The sequence below is a fragment of the Panthera pardus genome, unplaced genomic scaffold (genome assembly GCF_024362965.1).
Source record: "Panthera pardus isolate Hobbes unplaced genomic scaffold, ASM2436296v1 HiC_scaffold_27, whole genome shotgun sequence".
NCBI classification, from domain to species: domain Eukaryota; kingdom Metazoa; phylum Chordata; class Mammalia; order Carnivora; family Felidae; genus Panthera; species Panthera pardus.
Genome location: NW_026526843.1, coordinates 39,348,933 through 39,373,654, shown reverse-complemented (window position 1 = coordinate 39,373,654; position 24,722 = coordinate 39,348,933). Strand labels below are relative to the sequence as shown.

The 24,722-nt window shown below is 43.1% G+C and overlaps 1 protein-coding gene across 2 annotated transcripts in view; it reads left to right on the top strand.

The window, feature by feature from the left end:
- The window catches only part of VSIG1 (V-set and immunoglobulin domain containing 1), a 38,998-nt gene extending 16,378 nt beyond the window's left edge, over positions 1-22,620 (top strand). The window contains exons 2-8 of one of the 2 annotated variants that reach the window (XM_019426809.2): positions 193-356; positions 3,882-3,989; positions 10,000-10,198; positions 15,058-15,213; positions 15,841-15,960; positions 20,219-20,372; positions 21,187-22,620. In XM_019426809.2, coding sequence (XP_019282354.2) covers positions 193-356; positions 3,882-3,989; positions 10,000-10,198; positions 15,058-15,213; positions 15,841-15,960; positions 20,219-20,372; positions 21,187-21,508 — 1,223 coding nt within the window. In that variant the 3' untranslated portion in view covers positions 21,509-22,620. The remainder of the gene's footprint in view (positions 1-192; positions 357-3,881; positions 3,990-9,999; positions 10,199-15,057; positions 15,214-15,840; positions 15,961-20,218; positions 20,373-21,186) is intronic. The other variant, XM_019426810.2, reaches the window with a different exon arrangement.
- Positions 22,621-24,722: the final 2,102 nt, after the last annotated feature.

Here is a 24,722-nt window from a genome sequence, read left to right as displayed (position 1 = left end):
ACATTGTAATTTGTTAGATGCTCCCCTACCCCCATGCCCATTGCTTGCTCAGTTTTGCCATACAGCCCATTGTACCTTCTCCTCCTTCCCTTGGATTCCTCAAATAAGATGTCATTGAAAGTGCTTTGTAATGAAAGAGTGTCATCAGAATGTGAGTATGTACCATTTTCTTTTTGATGATTATCTTTTCAGATCAAGGTAGTATGGTGCAGGTGACCATCCCAGACAGCGTCGTGAACGTGACTGTTGGATCTGATGTCACGCTTGTCTGTACCTACACCAGCACTGTGGTCTCCCGGGACAAGCTTTCCATCCAGTGGTCATTCTTTCATAAGAAGGACTTACCACCAACTTCCGTAAGGACGTTTTTCCTCAACTATTCCCCTTTGGTAGTTCTGACATAAACTGTTGGGGTCGGTATGTGAAGGAGTGGTAAGCCAGTGACAATAGTGGCAGAACCTCAGATAGAAAGAGCTTAAAGACAACTGTTTAGGGAAGACCATCATCTATGTGACTTGGCCTTTGTCCTCTCTTCATATTCAGTTATAGCCTATTATCTCAAATCTGAGTAGGTCAACATTGAATATATTGTGTTTTCTAGAGTAGACAGGAATGATCCTTCTTATGGGTAAAATGAGCAGTAGTTCTGAAAGGTTCTCATTCCCCTCAGATAATCTCTCTATTATTTCTAGAAGACCCCAGTTCAAATACATGTCCTACCTGATCTGCAGATCTCTGGCAGATGTAGTATCTGGGATCTGCCTGTCAAGTGAGCTAAGTTATTGTGCCTGACTGAGTCCTGATGGAATGAGACTCCCAGATGGGTAGACAAGGGCCAAAGTAGTGATGAACCATGGGTAATCAAGGGCACCAGGAAGCTAGAGGATACAGGATAGGGAAAGTAGGCTAAGGTCTGGGCTAAGAGGTTGCTAGAAGAGGGTGCATGAAAGTCAAAGGAGAGTCATTCTACCTGTAAGCTGCCTAGTCTCAGGTTTTCTTCATCTGGCCTTAAAGATAATTCCTTTTTAAATTATCCCAAGGACTAAAATTGTATATTCAAAAGTGTGTGTGTACATGTGTGTGTGTGTGTGTGTGTGTGTGAGAGAGAGAGAGAGAGAGAGAGAGGAGAGAAAGAGAGAGCATATGTAACAATCTGCATGAGTGTGCAACATGTCTGCCAATACATAACTCTTGAGAGAAAAGGCCTATAGCTTTCATCAGATTTTCAAAAAGGATGTATGGTCCAAAACAAGGATTTCAGAGAAGAAACTAATCAGTATAGTTTGGAATAGTCGGATGTAGTTGAATTGGGCCTTGAAAAAAAGGAAGGGTTTTGATTAGTAGAAAAATGGAGGGCGAGTTGAGTGGGCTAGAGGAGTTTTAAGGGCAGAGGTAGAGAAGAAGGAGGGTGCTAGCTGGGAGGAGCCACACCTTGGCCCTTGTCACTTCAGTCATATCTGGTCCTTTGGAGGTGCTAAGTTCTCTCTTCAACAGAGGGCCTGGACTTTTGTAGCAGGAGACACAGTTCAACATGTGATTTCATTAATGCCACTTTCCAATCAACTTTCAACATTTTTGCCCAGTACTGGTTACCTCAGACAAGTGTCTGAATCACTCTGTGCCTCTCTTCAAAATGTGGTGGAGCACTAACTTCTCCTGCAATTTCATGGGGAATCTGCTAACATAATGCATGTGAAAATGCTTGGAAAAAATATAAAGTCCTGTAAGTTTTCTCCCTTGTAAACAGCTTTATCTCCTTAATTAGCAGTAGCAGCAACAACAGTAATTTTACCACTTTTTGTCACCCAAATGCCCTGACCCAAGACCTCATATATTGCAATCAACTGAGAAAACATCCCTTTCCTTTGCAGGTTGCTCTCTCAGATTGTGGATGGTAATAATAATGTGAAATTTCTTCCTTTTGAAAATTCAGTTTCCTAAATAGTCTTTTCAATACATTCTTTATCTGCAGGCTTGAAGGCTTTCCCATTTTGCCAGTAGAGGCCGAATTTAGGGAGGCCTTGCCACTATATTTTGAGGTTTTTTTTTTTTAATGCTTGGTACTCAAATCCAGATGTCCTCAACTGCCTGGAAGTGAGGCCAGGGCCAATCTGAGGTCAAAAATACAAATCGTTCTTTACGCCTCTTCTGACACTGGAATTTACAAGGCCGCCTCTTGGTTGAACTATGTAGTTATGTGTTGGGAGCCACAGGCAGGAGGATCTTGTGACCAGCAGTGAGTTTTTTGTAGGCCTGGAGATACACAAAAGGTGCAGGTGATTGAACTGAACATGGCTTGAACTCAGGGCATCTCTTCGGGGCACTTTGGAAAGAAACTATTAAAACGTTATTTGTTGAGTGGATTATTTCCTTGCCATTTGCCTCCTTCTTCAAAATGACAAGTACAGGCAAGGCAAGGAATTTAAGGTATCTAGTGTTTTTGGATGTCCAAATCAAAGGAGGTCCTCTGAGCTGAGCCACTGATTCAGTGAGAATATGTTTCTTGATCTTAAAACATTAAAAAAAATGTTTTAATGTTTATGTTTGAAGAGAGAGAAAGAAAGAGAGAGAGACTGTGGGCAGGGAAGGGGCAGAGAGAGGGGGAGACACAGAATCCAAAGCAGGCTTCAGGTTCTGAGCCATCAGCACAGAGCCTGATGAGGGGTACGGATTCGTGGACTGGAAGATCATGACCTGAACCGAAGTCAGATGCTCAACCAACTGAGCCGCCCAGGTGCCCCATTGATCTTAAAACATTTTAGATGCTTCTCCAAGTGCATGAGACCTGTGCTATGCCTGTGCCTCAGCTGCATAGAAGACAGGGTAGAGTAGGTCTAACACTTGGCTTAGAGACAGTGTAAAACACCTCTATAAAGTCAAGGTTTCACTTCTTTCTCTTTTTCCATCTTGCTTCAGCTTATTCCAGTGATATCCACATTTCAACCATCCTTGGGGGTCGACTTCCAGAGAACTGGAGTCCCTCCCCTCTTTTCCCATCCTGGCAAGCATGTGCTTCTCTCTGCTTTTCCACATGAGTAATTTTGGAGCACCAGTGGAAACCTCCTGATGGATATTGGTTCTACTCCTTGCTTTGCTCTACTACTTGCTGGCTGGGTGACCTTAGGCAATTCAGTTGACCCTTCAGAGGGTCAGTTTTCCCATCTGTGTAATGGCGCTACTTACCTACCTCATAGGTTTACTGTGAAGATTAAATGAGATGATGCTTGTAAAGCACTGAGAAGCCTTCCATGTAGTAGCCGTTCAATGAATGTGTAGTAATTGAATGTGTAATTCAATGAATTCAATTCAAAGTGTATCATTACTTACAAAATGGTGATTTTGCAAAATCCCCATCCCATCAATACCCTCTGAATCATGGGCACTAGGGAATCCAGCCCTACAAGAGACATTTAGTATAGCTTAACAGCTGGGGCAAAGCTCTTGGGGGAATCCTGGCCCAGGATTAGTTTCCTGTTCCATTGACTGCCAGGTCCCTGTGTCTAAAGACAAGGGTCAGGCTTCTCTGCCTGCTCCTATTGCTGAACAGAAAGTCTGCTCAACAATGAAGTTGTAGACCTCTTCAGGTGAGATGGAATTTTTCAAAATGGGATTTGGCCTCTATTTCAAATTCATTTCTTCTGTGAGTACGTCCATGCATCCAGAATTCAGTAAAGCATGTTGTATGTTAATCTAGGAAGGGCTGGTGAACATTTGGGGGATGATAAAAAGAGACAGCTGTGCCATTAGACAATTCTATGATTTATGGGCGTAAGATGTTGCCAGACTGATTACTGAGTGATTCAATTCAACTCCTGGGTTGATGTGGCAGTTTACCATGTAGCATTCGGCTCTCAGATCCACCCATTTCTGCTCAAACACAGCACAGCCCGTGCCTCAATACTGAGGGTATGGAGGAAAAGGCAGTCAGTCAGTGTCTAAATATGGCGCATGCAAGAGACGCTCGGGGAAGATGTAGCTGGACCTCTCAGGTAAGAACACCTATTGGTGTACTACTGGACCCCTTCATCGTTTGGAATATCTAGGGCAATGACACCAGCCTTTAGGAGTGGGATGGTATGGTCCAAATTTGATAATGGTCCAAATCAGCACAAGCTCTTGGCAAAACTGGGATAGTCTTGAGTTTGTCTTCTCGTGCCCATGTCTGGAATTCTTTTTAGTCTTCTCCAAAAGGCTCAGGGATATACTGCTGCCTTGAACACGGAAGTGGCCAACTCTTGCCATAGGCTCATATTCTTCTCCTACCCCAACATCATTGTGTTAAAGAATCAGTTGACTCCAAGATATAGTGTTTCTCAGCACCCAGGGGAGGGTGTTATCTCTTACTGACTATCCCCTCCAAGGGGTTCCTTTGGTGAATGGGGACTGCAAAGGTATCCCATAAGTCTTCCGACCAGGAGGGCCAGGATATTTATTAGCAAGTCCCTCCTTTTAGAGAAGCCTTCCTCTTGGAAGACATGGACAGTTTTAGATGATCAATCCTTCATCAAGGACACTTAGTTGAAGACTCTAGGCCCTGGAACAGGCAAGCTAGCATGGAAATCTGGGGTGGTTTTGTGCCGCTCTGATCACACCAATTTCCTCCTCTTCCACCCAGACACTAACTGGTAAAACTAAAGAGATCTCACCTGCCCATGAACAGAACAGGCATTGATCCTACTTAGCATAGGTCTCACAGACAGTACTAACTCTTCTATAACATCCATACTGGATGGAACCCTTTGCCATTTTCATCTCCCCAGCATACATTTAATGTGGACCACTTCCTTCCAGAACCTAATGTCATCATATTCTGTGGATGTTCAGATTCTCCCCACCTGGCCTCTCCTTTACAAATACCATTATATCAAATACTTTTTAAATGTTGGCAGGGTGGGGGTGTATCATTTCCTCACATGCACTTGAAAATGAGGGGGGTGTTGGTTTAATTGTTATAAATGAGATTTATAACTGGCAGTTAGTAGGTGGTGGCTAGAGATATTGACTATCTTGCTGTATGTAGGATAAACCCACGTGAGAAAGAATTGTCTGCCCAAAATACCAGTGTAACTCCCATTGAGAAACACTCCAAGTTCTTCCCTTCCCACCACCCCTCCAATCAAAGTTTATCTATTCTATATCTCATTGTCTCGTTGTATATTCTTCCTAAATCTGATCAATTAACCTAATGCTAAGGTGTTAGGGACTGGTGATATTTTATTATTTTATTATTTTTTATTTAAAAAATTGTTAGTATTTATTTATTTTTGAGAGACAGAGACAGAGCATGAGTGGCAGAGGGGGAGAGAGAGAGGGAGACACAAAACTCATAGCAGGCTCCAGGCTCTGAACTGTCAGCACAGAGCCCGACGTGGAGCTCAAACCCATGTACTATGAGATCATGACCTGAGCTGAAGTTAGATGCTTAGCCACTGAGCCAAGCACCCCTACTGATATTTAATTTTGTTCTCTTCCAAAGAAAATCGTGTAAGCATAGACTTTCTGCGCCTTCACCCAGAGGAAGCCATTCAAATGGTGGGATCTAGGGCAACTGGCAGGCTGGGCAAGTAGTAGTTTGAATACAGGGATATCTTTCTATTGGTGTTCTTTCCCTCCCCTGTGCAACCTGTCCACAAGGACAGTCCAGAAAAAGTGCTGGGCTTGAGGCCATTGCCACTCCACACTCCTCCCTTCCCAAGGCTAGCCCCTTTATGGGTCATGCAGGAAAGCAAGAAGCTGAAGGGAAAGAAAGGGTTGCTTGCTGTGGACTTCCACACCCTCCACATTTCCAAAAGGAACCCACAAAAGCAGCTCTGGAGGCTAAATGCATTTATGAATTCCAACTCAGCCTCAAACAGAAAGCAGACTGAATTCTTTCAACCCTTCTTGTTTATACTCTAGCCTCTAGTTAGAGAACAATATCACAAAGCTGAGGGAAAAAAAAATCTTTTTGGACAAATCTGGCTCCCAGCTGCATGGTGTCATGTGAATAGGAACTTGGCACAGTAGGAGGGGAAAGGCTGTTATTGCAGCTGGCAGATGTCTAAGGCATCAGGTGGCGAGACCGCTCAGCAAGGGAAGCATCGTGCCAATGAATAGCAGCAATTGGCAGGAAAAGGGTCGGGCTGGAGTAAGGGATGGAATGTCCCCAAAAGGGAAAGATTACCTAAGAATCATCTTCCTCGCCTAAGGCAGGACTATGAGTGCCATTTTCACGTATTCAGGGAGAGTCAGGAGGTCCAGATTCCAGATCTGCTTATAAATTGGGTGATCTTGGAAAAATCACTTTCTCTTTTGGAGCCTCCAGTGTCCTTTTCTGTTATAGAAGAAGATGAATCAGAGGTTGCAAATTGGAGGCCTCTGGGCCCAATTTGGCCAGTGGATGCATGTTCTTGACCGGCCCGGGATTGTGTGTGTTTGTTTCCACGGTTTGAAAGCCTTGTGTGCATTGGCTCCCCAGTTCACCACATTCCCCACTCTCCTCTATGATCTTACCAGTAGCCACCATCCCCTCTCAGCTGTTTCCCATAACCCCATAACCCCAATATCCATCTGGCTCCTGAAGGGTCATCAACCTTAGAAACCATAAACGAAGTGATCTCTAAAGGGGTCTTATAACTAATGTGTCTCCATATCAGCCTCGAACATCACAAGGAGCAGAGAGGACCTTGGGAGAAAAGCAGGGCATCCATGAAGCACAAGTAGGCCAAAAACTAACAAGTACCACTTAAGGGAACACTTGGGTAGGTGTGATTTTCTTTAAGCAGATTTTCTCTCCCCTACCTCCCAAAGGATATGGCCTGTTGAACATCCATGGCTTTTCCTGCACCTCAGTTGCTTTGATCTCTAAACTGACAATATACTTTCTTTGAAAAGGTACAAGCCTCACAGGATCATGGGCTGGGTCTTGGCCATTGTTCAGCTTTGATTTTTAAAAGAGTTATTCTTTTGTGGCAAATGGAACCACGTTTCAGTACTTCCTGTGTGATTAGATAAGCAGTTTCAGGAAAACATTCCTTTTTTTTTTCTTTACAAGGACAGTGTGACAGCATGGACTTACCCTAACAGAAAAGCCCCTCCATCTCTGTGTCTGGCCACTGGCTAGCCCTGGGGACTTTCCTTCTCAGGCCAAGGCCTTTCCCTTTTAGGTGCCCATTGTTATCCCTCCTCACCTCCGTTCCTATCCCTGACACCTTTTAGTATTATTTGTGAAAGGGCAAGATATATATATGAGGTTACAGTGTGAGGAGCTTGGGTAAAAGCGTTGGTGAAGGTCCTTTTTTAAAAAAAAAATGTTTAACGTTTTATTTTATTATTGAGAGACAGAGGGAGACAGAGCACGAGCATGGGAGGGGCAGAGAGAGGAGGAGACACAGAATCTGAAGCAGGCTCCAGTCTCTGAGCCATCAGCACAAAGCCCAACGCGGGGCCTGAACTCACAAACTGCAAGATCATGACCTGAGCAGAAGTTGGACATCTAACCGACTGAGCCACCAGGCGCTCCAGTGAAGGTCCTTTTTACAGGGAAGTTACAAGTCCAGGGCCTCATGACTTACCTGCTCATTTCACCTTGCTTCATAACCAACACTGTGACTTTTACAGTGGCTTCTTTGAATGTTCTAGTCTTGGCTTAAAACATGCTTTCTTGGGTCCCTGCTCTCTGCAGAAACCAGATATTTTCTCCTTACCCTCTGGCACTGGCTGAGGGCTGCAGGCAGGACTGATGTATCTTGTTGTGATGTCGCCAGGCCACAGCATAAGACAGGCTGACTCACCCCTCCCCCAGTCTTCCCAGGAGCAGGGGTAGCAGCCAGATGTCTAAGGTGTAGAAGGGCTTCCTTGATGGACCGCAGGATGTGTTCCAGGTAAAAGTCCACAGGACCTCAAATTGTTGACTAGAAAGTAAATAAGCCCAATGCTGGCTAGTGAAATGGAAAGTCGGATAGCTTGGGTGTTAACCCAGATTAAGGTAATAGACCTTTGATGAGCTGAACCTCCTCCTGGACCACTGGGATACCTTGTGTTAATGTTGACTTTCCAGTTTTAAGTCCAACAAGACTCCTTTGGGACAAAAGTTTGTGATTTCAGTAGGTGTGAGTGGACAAATTGAATTATAAATGGCTCATTTGTAGCAGGAAAAAAAGCTAGTTGATATTAGAGAACTCGGGGAGAGAGACAGGTTTTTTTCTCCTTCAATATGCTCTTTGAATTTTCCCTCAGAATCTACCTTTCTGCTTTAGTTTAAAAATATATTGGCTTTCTATTTGAAGGGGAATATATCTGAATTTATCTTGATAATATTTTTTGGTTTGCGGATTGCCTTCCCTCCCTCATCCTATTAAGGTAAATAGCACTGGACAAGGAATTAGAAGAACTGGGTGCTAGACCTTTCCCCGCTGTTAACTTTGTGTGTGTCTTTTTTTTTTCCCCTCTCTGGGCTTCAGTTTCTTCTAAAATGTTAGAAGAATGAATTCAATGAATAAGGCTTTTTAAGTACATTTTATGAAAACATTAATTAGTTCCACTGGACTAGCGCAATACCAGTTTATTAAATAATAAACAATCACTTAAACACACATTTATATAAAACTAACAAAGTGTGTGCATAGACTGTGTACAATGAAGAAATCTTAGGGATCACCTAGTCCCGTGATACCCAAGCTTCAACCCCTTATGTCTTTATGATTTTTGTCATAATTGTGCGCCCCCAGCAGTATTATTTAATGTCATTTTCTATATTGACTTGGTTTCTTCAAATTTTAAAAATATCTTAGTGTCACCCTAAGCAATAATATCCATGAAGTCACAGACTTGATGTGCTAGATATGTATCTTTGTAATAAGTTTTCATTTATGTGCCACCTAAAATCAACTTATGTGCCTAGACTTGGGGAATACATCTCATAATTTGGACGATCTTGCTTGGGCTCCTCGTTCAGATGTGGAAACTCAAGGTTGGAAAGATGATTAAATAACAGAGTTTCTTATCACAAAGTTTCTTATCACAGGTTGCCATGGAGGCATAACCAGAGGCCACCTTCCCTGACTATGTCACAGTCAGAGGCAGAGCTGTGGCTAAAGCCCAGACCATCTGATTTCTAGATCAGGCCTCTTTCCACCTCACCATGCCGCTCCCATGGTTGCCATTATGATCTAACTATTCATATCTCTACTAGAGATGAGACTAGAATCCAGGTCTTCCTTGACTGTGGTAAATTATAATAATAATAAATGAATCCTGTGACTTCGGGGGAGCCATTTAATCTTTCTGGATTTGAGTGCCCTTATTTGTCTAAATGAAAGAATAACTCCAGTTCTGCCTCCTTCCACGTGAGGAGAATGGTACTAGCTGCCATTGACGAAGCACTTCCTGGCCACTATAAGGGGATGGGACCAGATGATTTCTCAGGGGCCTCTTCTGCTATGAAATGTTTTTCTTCTAACGAACAGGATAAACCCAAGTTTGCTTCTCCAAAAGAGTATATGTGTATGAAAGGAGTATGAATACTCTAACTTTAGGAAAACCAGATATTCCTGCAGTCCCACTGAGTAAAGTAAACTCAAATCAAACAAAGTCTATAAAGTCGGGGGCGGGGGGAAATGATGGTTTTGGTTTCCCATCAGGCATTTGTATTTTAGGCAATGAGTTTCCTCCAGGTAGGGTCATCAGGTGAGCATCTTGATCTAGCCAAAGCGTAGGAGTTGAATCCTGTCAGCTCCAGCTGTTTATCATCTGTCAGATGGGCACGCATCACTGCTCTGATGACATCACAGAACTGCTTTGTGCACAAGTGAGGAGGTGGCTGTGCACACCTGTGAGAAAGCTAAAGCACCCCACTGGCTTGGGCAACTTTTGCCGTGGGATCTGTTCCCTGTGGGAGAGGATGGGTGGGGATGTTGCCTCTTACCAACAAAGGTGACATCAGATAGAGGGTGCTTCTGGGTAGCTTACCTTAGCCTTGGCCACTCTCCAATTCTCATTTCTGTCATTTTTATGTCCTAGATTTACTATTCTGAAGGTGGACAAGCTACAGCCATCGGGCAATTTAAAGGTCGGATTGTAGGGTCCAACGACCCAGATAACGCATCTATCACTATTTCACATATGCAACCAACAGATAGTGGTGTCTACGTCTGTGATGTTAACAACCCCCCTGACTTTGTTGGAAAAAATCAAGGCATCCTCAAAGTCAATGTGTTAGGTATGGGCAATTTTTTTTTTCTGTTTGTTTTTTTCTCTTCTTGGAACAACTAAGACCTTAAATGAGCAGTGAGTTATGGTGCTAATTAAGTCCCAGGGGGTAAATATCCTCCCGGCTCCTTTTATTAGCAGGGAAAGAGAAACACACCACCATCCCAACCTTCATAGTAACACTGAGAAATCACTCACAAAACATGTTGAAACCGTGTTGCCAAAATGGCAGAAAGCAGAAGATAATCCAACCTCCGGGATCCGTATCTCTGATGGGTAGAATGGGAACAGAGGGACAATGCATAGTCGCCACTAAATGATCACTAGCGGCTCCTCCAGAGGGAACCTCCAATTGGAGCCAGTCCTACCTGGGGGAGAGAACTGTCATTTTATTATCTCTCCTAAGCCAGGCACAATTCCCACCATTAAACCATTCTTTTGAATAAAGGCGGGAGGGTCCCTTTTAAAATGGGGGGCGGGGGAGAGGGGAAAATGGGTGATGGGCATTGAGGAGGGCACTTGTTGGGACGAGCACTGGGTGTTGTATGTAAGCAGTGAATCATGGGATTCCACTCCCGAAACCAAGAGCACAATGTATATACACTGTATGTTAGCTAACTTGACACTAAATTATATTAAAAAAAAAAAAGCACTATTTGGAGAAAGGACCACATGTTAAGCCATAGTGAGAATTTATTTATATACAGATATTCATTATGTGGCATTCAGCAAGTCATATCTGCTTTTCAAATGCATTTGGAGTGGTTCATTTATACAGTATTTATTGAGTGCCCATTTTGTGCCAGGACCCATGAGGTTTACAGTGATGGAGGCATAGTTTCTGCTCTTGGAGAGTTCACAATTTTTGGTGGTTTCTAGCACTCCTTCCAGTCTCTAAAAGGACAATGAGAGTTTTGCTCCTGTCTGAGGGCCTGTGGAAGTACTGAAGGGAAAAACGAAAGGGCTGTCAAACCTCACCAATCAACCATTTGAGCTAAGGGATCTCCCATTTCTAAGTAATCCTAAATGGAGCTGATCCAGTCATTGTTCCTCTTGAGCTGTGTACATCCATCACAGGAAAGAAGGAACTAGATCCAACCAGTGACTTGATAATTGACTAGCTTGGAAAAGCAGTAGTTGGTAACAAGGTGCACATCCAGGAGAACCATCCAGAATCATCTGAGCTTGCCTCCCAGGTGATGCCCAAAATGAATTGTGAGGTTTGCCCACATCTACCCAACTGGAAAAGAGGGAAAGGTCATCAGGAGCTGATTTTTAAGAGTGGGGTAGCTCAGTCATGCTTTTATTTTGCTGAGCACCATGTTAGGCATTGCGGTACAGGGGGAAAACAAGAGAATTACAAGCCCTTTCCTGGGAGAGTTGATGCTCCAGTTTGGAAGACTAGTCATGTACATGGGAACTAAACAGTGTGGTATATATGCTGGGGGTCAGAAGGCTTAGGTTCTGGCTCATACTCCACTACTCAGTAGCCTCAGGCAAGTCAGTCCACTTTTCTCTGGCCATTTGGAGATGGGGTTGTAATCTCTGCCCTGTATTTACAGGTTTGAGGATCAAATGATATACTGGAGATTCAACTTTCAAAGAATTTGGGGGAATTAGCCCTCTAAAGGTTTTCTGCTGCTCCCTGGCTCTGGGTTGTCCTTCTGACCAGAAACAACCTAAAGAAGCCAAGCCTCTGTCTGAGGAGTTGGGCATGGTGGGGGCCGTGGGGAGTAAGGAGGCCAACTGTGGGGAGAGGTGTTGATATTTCCTTAGAGATCACTCTTCCTAGCAATGAATTTCCCAGAGACATTCCATTACCCAGTGATGGACGTAGATCCCATGCTTTTGCTCATTCATGCATAAATTCATTCAACAAATCCTGAACACGTGTTCAGTTACTGTGTTACACAATGGTGATGCAAAGATAGAAAAGACAGGGTTTCAGCCCTCCAAAAGTTTAGAAAATAGGGGCTGGGGTGGCAGGACACAGTTTAGGTAAAGGAAACAGCAGTGAGCAAAGGCGCAGGTGGTTTGGACTACCATTCATTTGAGAGATATCCATTAGGTATGACAGCCTTGGAAAATGAAGCTTTGAAAAATACCCAGATAGAAGTTTGAATAATTATTTTGTATACATTTGGAATAAGCACCCTATTCCTTCTGTGATTTGGCACATAAAAAGAAAATGATGAATTTAGAGAAGGCTTGAGAACACAATGAAGCATTTTCATTTACTTTGTGAGGTAAGCCTCTTCCTCCCAACCCGGTTCTGTTGAAAGCAATAATGCTAAATGGTAGATCAATGGCTATGCCAGTAAAACATCCAAGTTCTACTGGGGATGTTAACTGGTTGAAATGGCAATCCCATCCTGATTCAGTAGTTTTAGAAAATATATAGGTTTGGGATGTGGTTCAAAGTGATTCACTAAGTGTTTTGCTAATAAAAAAAATAAAATGAGAGAAATGTGTCCAGCAGGGGGAAAAAAAGCCTATCTGGGTTTGATTCTGGGCTCTAGAAACATTCCCCATTTAATTTTATGCTCATAATGCTCTATTCTGCTGTAAAGGCGATCCGATCAAATCATCATGGTGATAATCAGACAGTTGCCATCAGACAATCAGACGGTTGCCATGGGGTAAGGAAAAGAGAATAAAGAGCTAAGTGGAAGAAAAATACTTTAATTTAAAAAACACCTGTTTAAACAATGGGGCTAGTGAAGGGTGTCAAAGAGCTACAGCTGCATCCGTCTTCTCACTCATGTGTAGAGTGGGTTAGAGCCCGAGACTGGAAGCTTAACTTCAGTAGCAGGCCACAAAATGTAGGAGCCCATGCCCAACAGCAAGTCCATGTGCAAGGCATTATAGGCATTACTTTACTTACATAAATTCAATATACTTGGATTAGTCGGAGATAAAGTCAATATATTAGGATATATAGTATCCAATATGTTTGGATGGTTTGGATTACAGATGAGTCAGCTGAGGGGTGGTTATGTTAGGTTACTTGCCTAAACACCGTCTAGAGTAAAACTGCAGAGCGAGCAGTCTATGCAGATCCAGAACTGTGCTCTTAACTGCTGCCTCCAAACTGATAGCTGGAGAGCCGGGGGAGTCCAGAGCATTCAAGGTATAACTGGCCTGAGCTAGAGAAGCTGTGTCTTTGGAGGGTTTCAGGCCTAGGTGAAGAGAAGGAAGGTGAGTTGGTAAGTATTGGAATTTAGATTATTATCTACATGTAACACGAGGCTTCGAATAAGCTGTGAGCAGCAAGATGAATGAGGAAATTCAGATTCTCACTTTCCCATGGGACTTCTCCACGGAGACGTTTTCATAAACAACTAGAACTCAGTATGTCCCAAACTGACCTTATTGTCACCCCTTCCTCCTCTGCCCTCCTTCCCTGAAAACCTGCTCCTTTTGTATTCTTTATCTCAGGATGACAAACTCATGTACCCAGCCTTCCAAATCAGAAACCTAGGAATCATCATTGCCTACACTTTCTTCTTCATGCCCCCTATTCGTCTGGTCACCATGTCCTGTCGATTCTACTTCCTTGATACCTTGTGACGATTTTCCCTCCTCACACCCCCAGAGAGCAAGCAAACCATCTAAAGCATTAAAAATGACCATTGTCCTTCCCCTATTTAAATTCCTTCCATGATGGGGCGCCTGGGTAGCTCAGTTGGTTGAGCTTCCGACTCCGGCTCAGGACATGATCTCACAGTCTATGAGTTCAAGCCCCGCGTCGGGCTCTGTGCTGTCAGCTCAGAGCCTGGAGCCTGCTTCAGATTCTGTGTCTCCCTCTCTGATCCTCCCCCATTCATGCTCTGTCTCTCTCTGTCTCAGAAATAAACATTAAAAAAATTAAAAAATAATCCTTCCATGATGCTCCTGCTCTCTGTATAAAACACATGAGGGGCACCTGGGTGGCTCAGTCGGTTAAGTGTCCGACTTTGGCTCAGGTCATGATCTCATGGTTCGTGGGTTGGAGCCCTGTGTCGGGCTCTACGCTGACAGTGTGGACCCTACTTGGGATTCTCTCCCTGCCCCTCCCCCACTTGTGCTTTCTCTCTCTCAAAATAAATAAATAAACTTAAGACAAATACACGAAATGCAAAGCTCTCCAAGCTATGGCCTCTGCTGCTCTCTGGCCTCATCTCTCACTACTCCCCCCACCCCACTTCAGAAGTGTTTCAGGGTTACTCTTGAATTTTTGGTGCCTTGTCCAGTGTCAGGCACATAGAAGGCAAACAAGTAAATGCACGTGGAGTGAAAGATAAAGATCTCAGCTTCACGTAACACATCCTCTCAAAATGGGCTTCCCCTACCGATGAAGGATACAGGCAAATTCAAACCCTCCAATAGTTTTGTGTCACCCATCCCCAGAGAAATTAATGTCAAAAAAGACTTATAAAGGAAAGGAAAAATATAGCATTAGTAAAACAAATTTTGTAAAAAGAATAAATAACAACTTATTGCAACGTATTTAAGGGTCCTATTTTCCTTTAAAACTGTGCTTCAAAAGTGTAAACTCTGTCCTTAGTCATTTAGTGTTTGCTTACATTTGGCAGTTTTAATAAAGGCATATTTTAAGACAATGCGGATATGCATGGTTATGAATCTGGGGAGGAGGCTGACAGAAGAGATGCTGTTAGAATCTTAATGGCCTGGTGACTGGAAGGCCCTTGAACCTGAAGTGCTCTACCCCCACCTGGTGGTACAATCAGAAAACTGCCAAACTAACGTTTCAAAGCTTTAAAAATGAAATGGAGCGCGCACATTCTACAAAATGACAGGAGGTGACTGCAGTTGTTACAGAGTGCAATTCCCTCCTCAGGATGTTTACTCTTTGTCGTTGCCTTACAGTCAAACCTTCTAAGCCCCTTTGCAGCATCCAAGGATTACCGGAAACTGGCCATCCTATATCTCTTTCTTGCCTCTCGGTCCTTGGGACACCTTCCCCTGTGTACTACTGGTATAAAGTTGAAGGAGGAGACATCGTCCCAGTGAAAGAAAACTTCAGTAAGTACAGCCCTCTGTGGACCCTGGGTGGCTTAGTCAGTTAAGCTTCTGACTCTTGGTTTCAGCTCAGGTCATGATGTCACAGTTTCATGAGTTTGAGTCCCGGGTCGGGCTCTGTGCTGGCAGCACGGAGCCTGATTGGAATTCTCTGTCTCCCTCCCTCTCTGCCCCTCCCTCACTCACGCTGTCTCTTTCTCTCTCTCAGGATAAATAAATAAACTTTAAAAAAAAGTACCGTCTTCCACAGCCCCTGGCAAGGTGTGGTGTGTGTGGTTGGCTGACAGTATGTGTGTGGGGCTGGTTGCTCATCTTTAGAACTCAGTCTTCAATTTTTCTGGAAATGGGATGTCAAAAGATCTCCTAACAAGATGACTATGGTCTGGTCTTATCCCCAGCCTGTAGAAGTCAAGCCTGTTTTTGGCTCGGAGGTGGTGGGTATGGAGAGAATAGGGATGGTTCCAGATGGGCTACCTTTGGAATAGTCCCACGGGGTCTAGTTGGACCCAGAACATCTCCGGGAAGGGAGGCCAATGTGGGGATGTGGGTGGAAATTGGGCAATTCTGCTACATTGTTATGATCTGTAGCCACATAAGAGATTTCAAAAGTCTGTTTCCTGTTTCTGACAGACCCAGCCACCGGGATTTTGGTTATTGGAAATCTGACCAATTTTGAACAAGGTTATTACCTGTGCACTGCTATCAACAACCTTGGCAATAGTTCCTGCGAAATTGATCTAACTTCTTCACGTGAGTTAATCATCCAGCTTCAATAGTTTCTCCTTAGGTCAAGTATCCTGGGCCTGCCAACCCAGTAAATGAATTAGGATCCCTGGTTAGTCCTTTCTGCCTTTCTGGAGATTTTGGTGGTTTATTTATAGGTTGATATGATGAATTACTATCCTAAAATCTAATAACTTAATATGTGCTGTAATCTGCCCTAAGTCATTTACAAAAATTTTGTTTAGCCCTCATAACATTTCTAGAAAGTAGGTATTACTATTTAGTAAATAAAACAACAGCCCCATTGATATTACCAGACCGAATTTTCTTTGTGATGCTGTTGGTGAATCCTGGTGAAACTAGCAATCTGTGTCACATACGGAGCTCACAAACTTTCCAGTTCATCAGTAATTTGTTAAGATCTGTCTCTAATAATAATAGCAATAATAGCACTTGTACCTACAGCTAATATTTGTGGAGCACAAATGGTGTGCCAGATACATGGCCGGGTGTGGTGAGCGTTATCTCACTCAATCCTCCAACCACCCTGCTGAGGAGGCACAATGTACTGTTAGCCTCATTTTACTGAAAAGGAGACTGAAACTCAAGGAGGTAAGTGACTTGCCCAAGGTCATCCAGTTAGTGACTGGCACAGCCAGGATGCCTTTAAACCACAACCTTTCAGGGGCGCCTGGGTGGCTCAGTCTGTTCAGCTTCCGACTCCTGATTTTGGCTCAGGTTATGACCTCACAGTCGTGAGATCCAGCCCTCCACTGGGCTCTGTCCTGGTCGTGGCACCTGCTTGGGATTCTCAATCTCTCTCTGTCTCTGTCTCTCTCTCTCTCTCTCTCTCTCTGCCCCTCCCCCGCTTATAGGTGCACGTCCACATGCTCTCTTTCTATCAAAACAAAACACCCAAAACAAACACAACCTTCCAGTTCAAAGGTGCTTAGTTACTAAGCAGAGTTGAGGGCCCGGAGTTGTAAAATTGGGCCAATCGGGGGCAAGCTGTCACAAGGGCTATCTTGCCACACCTTTGAATGGTCACTTAATAACACTTAGGATCATGTCACCTATTCATTATTTCTAACTCACTTTGAATCTGTGACTTAAGCATATACCGTATCCAGGTGGCCAGTTCCCTTGGACCATTGCTCTCCTGTGAAGCTAAGGTTTCTTCCTTCCACGTGTCCTGAATCAAACACTTTCTCTCTGCCCCTCCCCCCACTCTCTCTCAAAATAAATAAATAAACTTGAAAACAAAGAGGTGAGAGTTTTACAAGGGTGTCTGGGGGGCCGAGTCCCTTAAGCATCTGACTCTTAATTTCGGTTCAGGTCATGATCTCACGGTTCTTGAGTTTGAGCCCTGTGTTGGGCTCTGCGCTGACAGTGCAGAGCCTACTTGGGATTCTCTCTCTCTCTCTCTCTCTCTCTCTCTCTCTCTTTCTCTATTCCTTCCTTGCCTGTGCTCTCTCTCTCTAAAAATAAATAAATAAACTTAAAAAAAACAAAAACATTTTGCAATTCCAGGTTGCTTCTTCATTCAGCTAATTTCTATTCAAAGGTGAAGGGACATCTTTTTGGTCTTTGTCTGTGTTCTCATTCTACCACAGTCCCTTGATCATGTCTTATGTGTGTCTCTATATCTTTCCCAATCCTGTTTTGCTTTTCCAAGGGTACAGTTATACTGCACATGTAGAGACTCAGCAGTTGTACTTGAACTTGCTTCCACTCAAATACTTTTTTAAATGATTTTGGCATTTGACTGCCTGCTCACTTTCCCTTCCCTTCCCTTCCCTTCCCTTCCCTTCCCTTCCCTTCCCATTTTACTGCCTTTCTGGAGATTTCCTTTCCTTCCCTTCCCTTCCCTTCCCTTCTCTTCCCTCCCTGCTTCCCTATCTTCCTCCCTCAAACATTAATTGGATATCTACTATTTGCCAGGAACTATCATAGGTGATAGAGATACAGAGGTTAGTAAGATACATGTCTTACACTCAAGAACTCACAGCAGTTGTACTTGAACCTTGCTTCCACTCAAATACTTTTTTAAATGATTTTGGCATTTGACTGCCTGCTCACTTCCCCTTCCCTTCCCTTCCCTTCCCTTCCCTTCCCTTCCCTTCCCTTCCCTTCCCTTTCCTTCCCTTCCCTTCTCTTCCCTCCCTGCTTCCCTATCTTCCTCCCTCAAACATTAATTGGATATCTACTATTTGCCAGGAACTATCATAGGTGATAGAGATACAGAGGTTAGTAAGATACATGTCTTACACTCAAGAACTCACGGTTTAGCTAGAAGGACACAGTAAAATGTCTTAAATGCTATAATAGTGGTCTGTACAGGGTCTCTAGGACACCAAAGAAGGAACAATTAATTATGCTTATAGAACCCAGGTGACTCTACCAAAAAAAAAGTGCTACTTGAGCTGGATCTTGAAAGAACTTGCAAAACCTGTTTCTTTATCTAGAAAATAGGGATGAAGGTGAAAGGCAGGGGAGGGATGACAGTACAGCAGCAGGCTTAGGAGAGCGAACAGTCCATGCTGGGGAGGAGGATGGAGGGCTCCAGAAGGGACGTCTCCAAGGGGGAAAAAACATAAGAAACCAATAAAGGCCACCTGGGTGGCTCAGTTAGTTAAGCATCTGACTTTGACTCAGGTCATGGTCTCATGCTTCGTGAGTTCAAGCCCCGCTTCAGGTAAACATGAGCCCTGCTTCGGGTGAGCCCCGCTTCTCTCTCTTTCTGCAACCCCCCCCCACAACAAAAAAGAAATCGATAGATTATCTGACCTGTTTAAATCTAAGGAAAGGACTTTTAAAAGTTTTGGTGGAAATTTGGGGGGTTAGTAGTAATACATTAAAAAAAAATCCCCAAATGAGGTAATAATGAACTTCAATGAAAAATTGTAAATGTACCAGAATCATAGTATATATATATATATATATATATATATATATATATATATACTAAGTTCCACAGCTGTGAACATTTGCATACTGCAAACTTTGATATAACAACAACTTGTGCTATAGCTATTATCAGGAGAATGTGGGTGGGGGGTGGGTATAAGAATACAATCTTCACCTTCCAGGGTAGGAAGTCATCAAAAAAGGACAAAAATTGGAGAATTAGAACAAGCATAATAGAAACATGGGGGCAAATATCAAGATGATTTAAAAAAGAGAGAGAGAGAGATGAGTGGTTGCCTCTAGTGAATGGGACACAGAGATGGGGAGAGGAGAAGGAAGAGACTGCTGTTTCTTTGCTAGAAGTCTAGTTGAATCATTTCACTTTGCAATTTACACGCATGGATTCCTTTAATCATAAAAAGTCGAAATAATGATCAACGAACTCAACTAGCCTCTTATCTCAAAGTATAAGATATTCAGTCTTGTTTGAAGGGAGGCAGATGGGGATGGGCCCCCTGGAGCTCAGACAGGGTCCCCCAGGGACAGAACTTTAGTGCTGGAAGGTCTGGTGCTCAGCTGGGTCATCTCACATTTGTTGGGTTGTTCCATAGACTGATCTAATAAACCAGATGCCTGTTCATGGAAAGGGGCACATCTTTTTCCAGTGGTCGGAATGCACGAGGCTCCTTGGTGAGCATGGAATCTGTGGGAGAGGTTTTTAGGGAACTACTTCACCTATGCTCTGAATAAGCCTGGTGAAACGTCCCTGCCTGTAACAGAGGTCATTTCTCTGGTTACCAGATTGTAGCTCCACAGGTTTTCATTGGTCAAGAAGATGCCCATTGATGGGGTGCCTGAGTGGTTCAGTTGGTTGAGTGTCTGACTCTTGGTTTTGGCTCAGGTCATGATCCCAGGGTTGGGGGATCAAGTCCCACATTGGTCTCCATGCTGAGTGTGGAACCTGCTTGGGATTCTCTCTTTCTGTCTCTCTCTGCCCCTCCCCTGTGTGTGTGTGTGCATGTGCATGCGCATGTGCCCATGCACGCTCTCTCTCTAAATAAACATTTTAAAAAAGCAAAAACAAGAGAAGATGCCCATTGAAAACCCACTTCTCTAAGCCCCATTTTGAAAGTGACCCTCCCCCCCCCCCGTAGGCATGTCTTCTTATGTGTATCAATGGGAATGGGTAAGCAACATAGTCAAGCCAGTCATCTTTCTTCTCCCCCTATGAGTCTGGCCAAGTTCTTGGGGTTTCTGGGTTCTACAAGTCATTTTCCCACTGTATGAATGCTCTAGATATTCTGCACTGGTCACAAATGCACATGTAAAAGGCAGACAGTACATTCCACTTTACCAACCAGCAGCTTATATCTTCCAGATCCAGAAGTTGGAATCATTTTGGGGGCATTGGTGGGCACCGTAGTAGGTGCCACCATTATCATCTCTGTTGTGTGCTTCGCAAAGAGCAAGGCAAAGGTGAAGGCAAAGGGGAAAGGAAGGAAGAGAAATTCGAAAACCACCACAGAACTTGAGTAAGATCTTATTTTGTTGCCTTTACTTGACAGCCAGCTCTTCCTAAGTGCTCTTTTTAGCTTAACATGTCGGGGGTATCTTTCTGCTCATTCTCACTGCTTCTATGGAAGAACGATGATGGCCACCATTTCTTGAGATCTGTGTGCCAGACTCTGTTCTAAGCGCTTTATGTGTATCAACTCATTGAACCACCGCAACAACCCTTTTAGGTCTAAGAAAATGTGTTAATATATCATGCTGATATACTCGTCTTTCTACCAATACGGTCATAAAAAAATAATTTTTCATATTTTTCCTGGAACAAGAGGACCATGAAGGCAAGAGTGCCTGTGGCCCATGGAAATCGGCATGCGGCTCTGCCCACAGCCCACTCTCTTGACCACTCTGCTATTTCTTCTTGAATGTGTATCACACTCGTTCCTTTGTTTCTGTCTCCATTTCTATGCTTCCACAACTATGTATTGTATTGTGCACAACTATGTATGTATTGTGCTAGATAGAGTGAGAGCTAGCAGTGGCTCAGAGCCATGGATTTGACCCTCAAACACATTATTTAGACCCTTTCGTCCTGACATTAGTTTTCCTACCTTTTGAATACTGGCTTTTCTCTCTTGAACTCTCTTTATATTGTTGAGATCTATCCTTTCTGGTCAGGAGACAAAATGAACTCATGGTCTGACAATGAGTCAGAATATCAGAAATCACAGAGGTCTTGAACAGATTGGAACCCATGGTCACTGAAGCGACACAACCTGTGGTTCCATGTGAAATGGCATACCCTAACTCCTTCTTCCTTGGGCCTTCTTCCTGCAGACCAATGACAAAGATAAAACAAAGTACAGAGTGCGAGGTCATACCAGCTGAAGACGTTACCCACCTAGAAGCGCGTCTGCCACCTTCCATCCATGAAAATGAACCTGATACCATCCTGGGACCAGATTGTGAGCCTAACCCCAAGCCTGAGCCTGTCCAGGAGCCTGCCCCACAGCCTGCCTCAGGTCCTGAGCCTGTTCTGGTGCCGGAGGTTGAGATAGAGCAGGAGCAGGAGCTGGAGCCTGAGCCTGAGCCTGAGCCTGAGCCCGGGATTGGCATCCAGCCCTTGAGTGGCAAGGAAAAGGGAGTGAATAAGCCATAGGCCAGTAGCCTAAGTAGTGTTCATCACTAAGGAACCCATAATTGGCATTTGGAATTCAGCTGACATAACCAATCTCCCACCACCTCCCTCCATTCTAACCAACCCTCTTCTAACAAGGTGCTCTCACCATCAATCCTAAATAAACAGGTCAAGATAACTACTAAATAAGCACAAGGGTTCCTGCATTATTACCATTTTACTAACATGTAAGCGTAACTAAGGATAAGGCATGTGATTTCTAATTCAGTTGTAAGTGTTTTGCAGCAACACCTACGTTGTATTTCAGAAAACCATATTTCTCTATTTTTAGCTACACTTTGTTACATTCCACATGCACACATGACAAGGTGGCATTAACTGGGGTCCATATTATTTCTATGATCAGCCGTCCAGGCTTCCCTATTCATTTTCACATTTCACATTGGCCCCAAAGACAAGAGTTTACCAGCATTCTGTCATAGATTAGAAAAAACAATCCTCAAAAATTCTGGAGGAGAATAAGTAAAGGGTAAATCTTAATTGGTACATAGCATTTAAAACTAGGTCTTGAAATCAGTGTTTCATTTATCACATTAGATTTCCCAAGGACCCACCCTGCTATACAGTATCTTGAGCATAGCAACATTTTTAAATAACCTAAATTTTAAATTGAAAATAATGTACAGGTAGTACATTCCAGGTAGTAGACAATTCCAAATAGTATTTTCCTTTGGTGAATACACATCATAGGGGATGTACAATTTCACTTTTAATGAGATATTACGTTACTACTGTGTCCGATGCTATCTACTTTGGAAGGGCCAGAAATGGGAAACTGTTGTAAATGAACACCTAAGATCTATTTTAGATAATCTGAACTAATTATTTGATCTGTTTCACTGTTGGGATATTCCACGTGAATAGATACTATTCTTGTATAAATGCTAAATATTAACTAAAGTGCATTGATGTCACCTCTTCTCCACCTGTTAAAATATCTTTTCCATTGATCATATTTTACCCACGTCCTACCTTGAAGAAATTTATAGGTAGACTTTTTCATCTGTAATCAGAGTTTCTATCTTATTTTGAAGTTCAATAAATAATACTAATAAAATCTTACTTTAATGATCTTCGGGTGAATGTTTTATTAACATTATTGACATATACTTTACATACAATAAACCACACCTATTTCCAGTGTATAATTTGATGAGTTTTGACAGATGTAGATACACCCATGAAACCACAATTTAAATAGGGAATTTCCAGGGGCATCTGGGTGGCTTAGTTGGTTAGGTGTCCGACTTCAGCTCAGGTCATGATCTCACCTTTTGTGAGTTCGGGCCCCACATCAGGCTCTGTGCTGACAGCTCGGAGCCTGGAGCCTGCTTCAGATTCTGTGTCTCCCTCTCTCTGCCCCTCCCCTGCTCACAACACTCTCTCTTTCAAAAATAAACAAAAATAATAATAAATAGTACATTTCCATCAATCCAAAATGTTTCCTATACCATTTTGTGCAATCCCCCCATCACACTGGACCTAGGCAACCACTGATTTGCTTTTGATCATTAGAGATTAGCTTTGCCTTTTCTTGACCTTTGTATAAATTGGATCATACAGTATGTACTTTTTTTGTATCTGACTTCTTTCCAAGGTGAATCGTTTTTAAATGAAGTAATGAATCTCTAACTTACCACATCCAGATTTTCATGTAGAGAATTTTCTTAAGCTGTGAAGCCCTTTACTTACTTAAAAAAATTTTCTTTAATGTTTATTTATTTTTGAGAAAGAGAGAGAGCATGAGTGGGGAAGGGGCTAATAGAGAGGGGGACACGGAATCTGAAACAGTCTCCAGGCCCTGAGCTGTCAGCATGGAGCTCGACACAGGGCTTGAACCCAGGAACCGTGAGATCATGACCTGAGCCAAATTTGGAGGCTTAACCAACTGAGCCACCCAGGCGCCCCTGTCAAGCCCTTTATGTAGAGATCATACTTGTACGTTAATTCATGTAGAGTCTTGTTTTAAGGTAGGTTGAACTTAACATTACACATGTCCAGAGCCATGGAGAGAAATAACAGCTTTTACTTAGGTGTTTTCTTTAATGTGTCAATTTTCAGCTATCCCCACTCGCATGTGCACTCTTGCTCTCTCAAAAATAAATAACATTCAAAAAAATTTTTTAAAAGGGGTGCCTGTGTGGCTCAGTCAGTTAAGCATCTGACTTCAGCTCAGGTCATGACCTCACAGTCAGTGGGTTTGAGTCCCACATCAGGCTCTGTGCTGACAGCGCGGAGCCTGCCTGGGATTCTCTCTCTTTTCCTCTCTCTCTGCCCCTTCTGTGTGCTCTCTTTCAAAACAAATTAAAATAAACTTAAAAATATATATATAATTCCATTTGTATTAAATATAATATTATGATATACAGTGTCTGATGGGTCCAGGAAGCAAAATAATGAAGGTTTTAAGAATGATCTAATATTTAAAGATTAAAAACTAAAACACCAGCTGTGTGTAAAAATCTCAATGACCAGAACACCAAGGTAGCTGTAATTCACCTATCTCTTCCACTTTTATAATAGAGGCAAATCAGAAGAAAAAAGACTAATACATAATAGTTAATTACTACACCCCCAAATTTCTGATGGATTAGTGCTGAGCAGGAAAGAAGTCACTCTTGGTGGTCTTTTAGAGCTCTTTCCTTAATAACACTGTTCTGTTCAAAATACTGATGAATAGTTCGATCAGTGGTTTTCAACTTTTTTTGAGGTCACGGATCACCTCAACAATCTGCTGAAAATTCTGGACCCCTCTCCATAGAAAAACATTTATATACACAAAGTGTCATGTACAGTTTTAGATGAATTAAGACTCCCTGGATCCAAGATTAAGAGCTAGTAACTTAGATAAAAACACAAAAGGCACACTTAATAAATCTGTGGATGCCTTCCTCCTGTGGGGGAATGGTTATGATGCTGTGTGACTCAAAATGATCTCCATAGCCTGGAAGCTGAGTTGAAATCAACAAGAATGCAGGGGAAGGACTGGATTTGAAAATATAGAGTACAGGGGTGCCTGGGTAGCTCAGTTAAGCTTCTGACTCTTGATTTGGGCTCAGGTCATGATCTCATGGTTTGTGAGTTTGAGCCTCACGTCTCACCCTGCGCTGATGGTGCGAAGCCTGCTTGGGTTTCTCTCTCTCTCTCTGCCCTTCCCCTGCTCATGTCCTCTCTC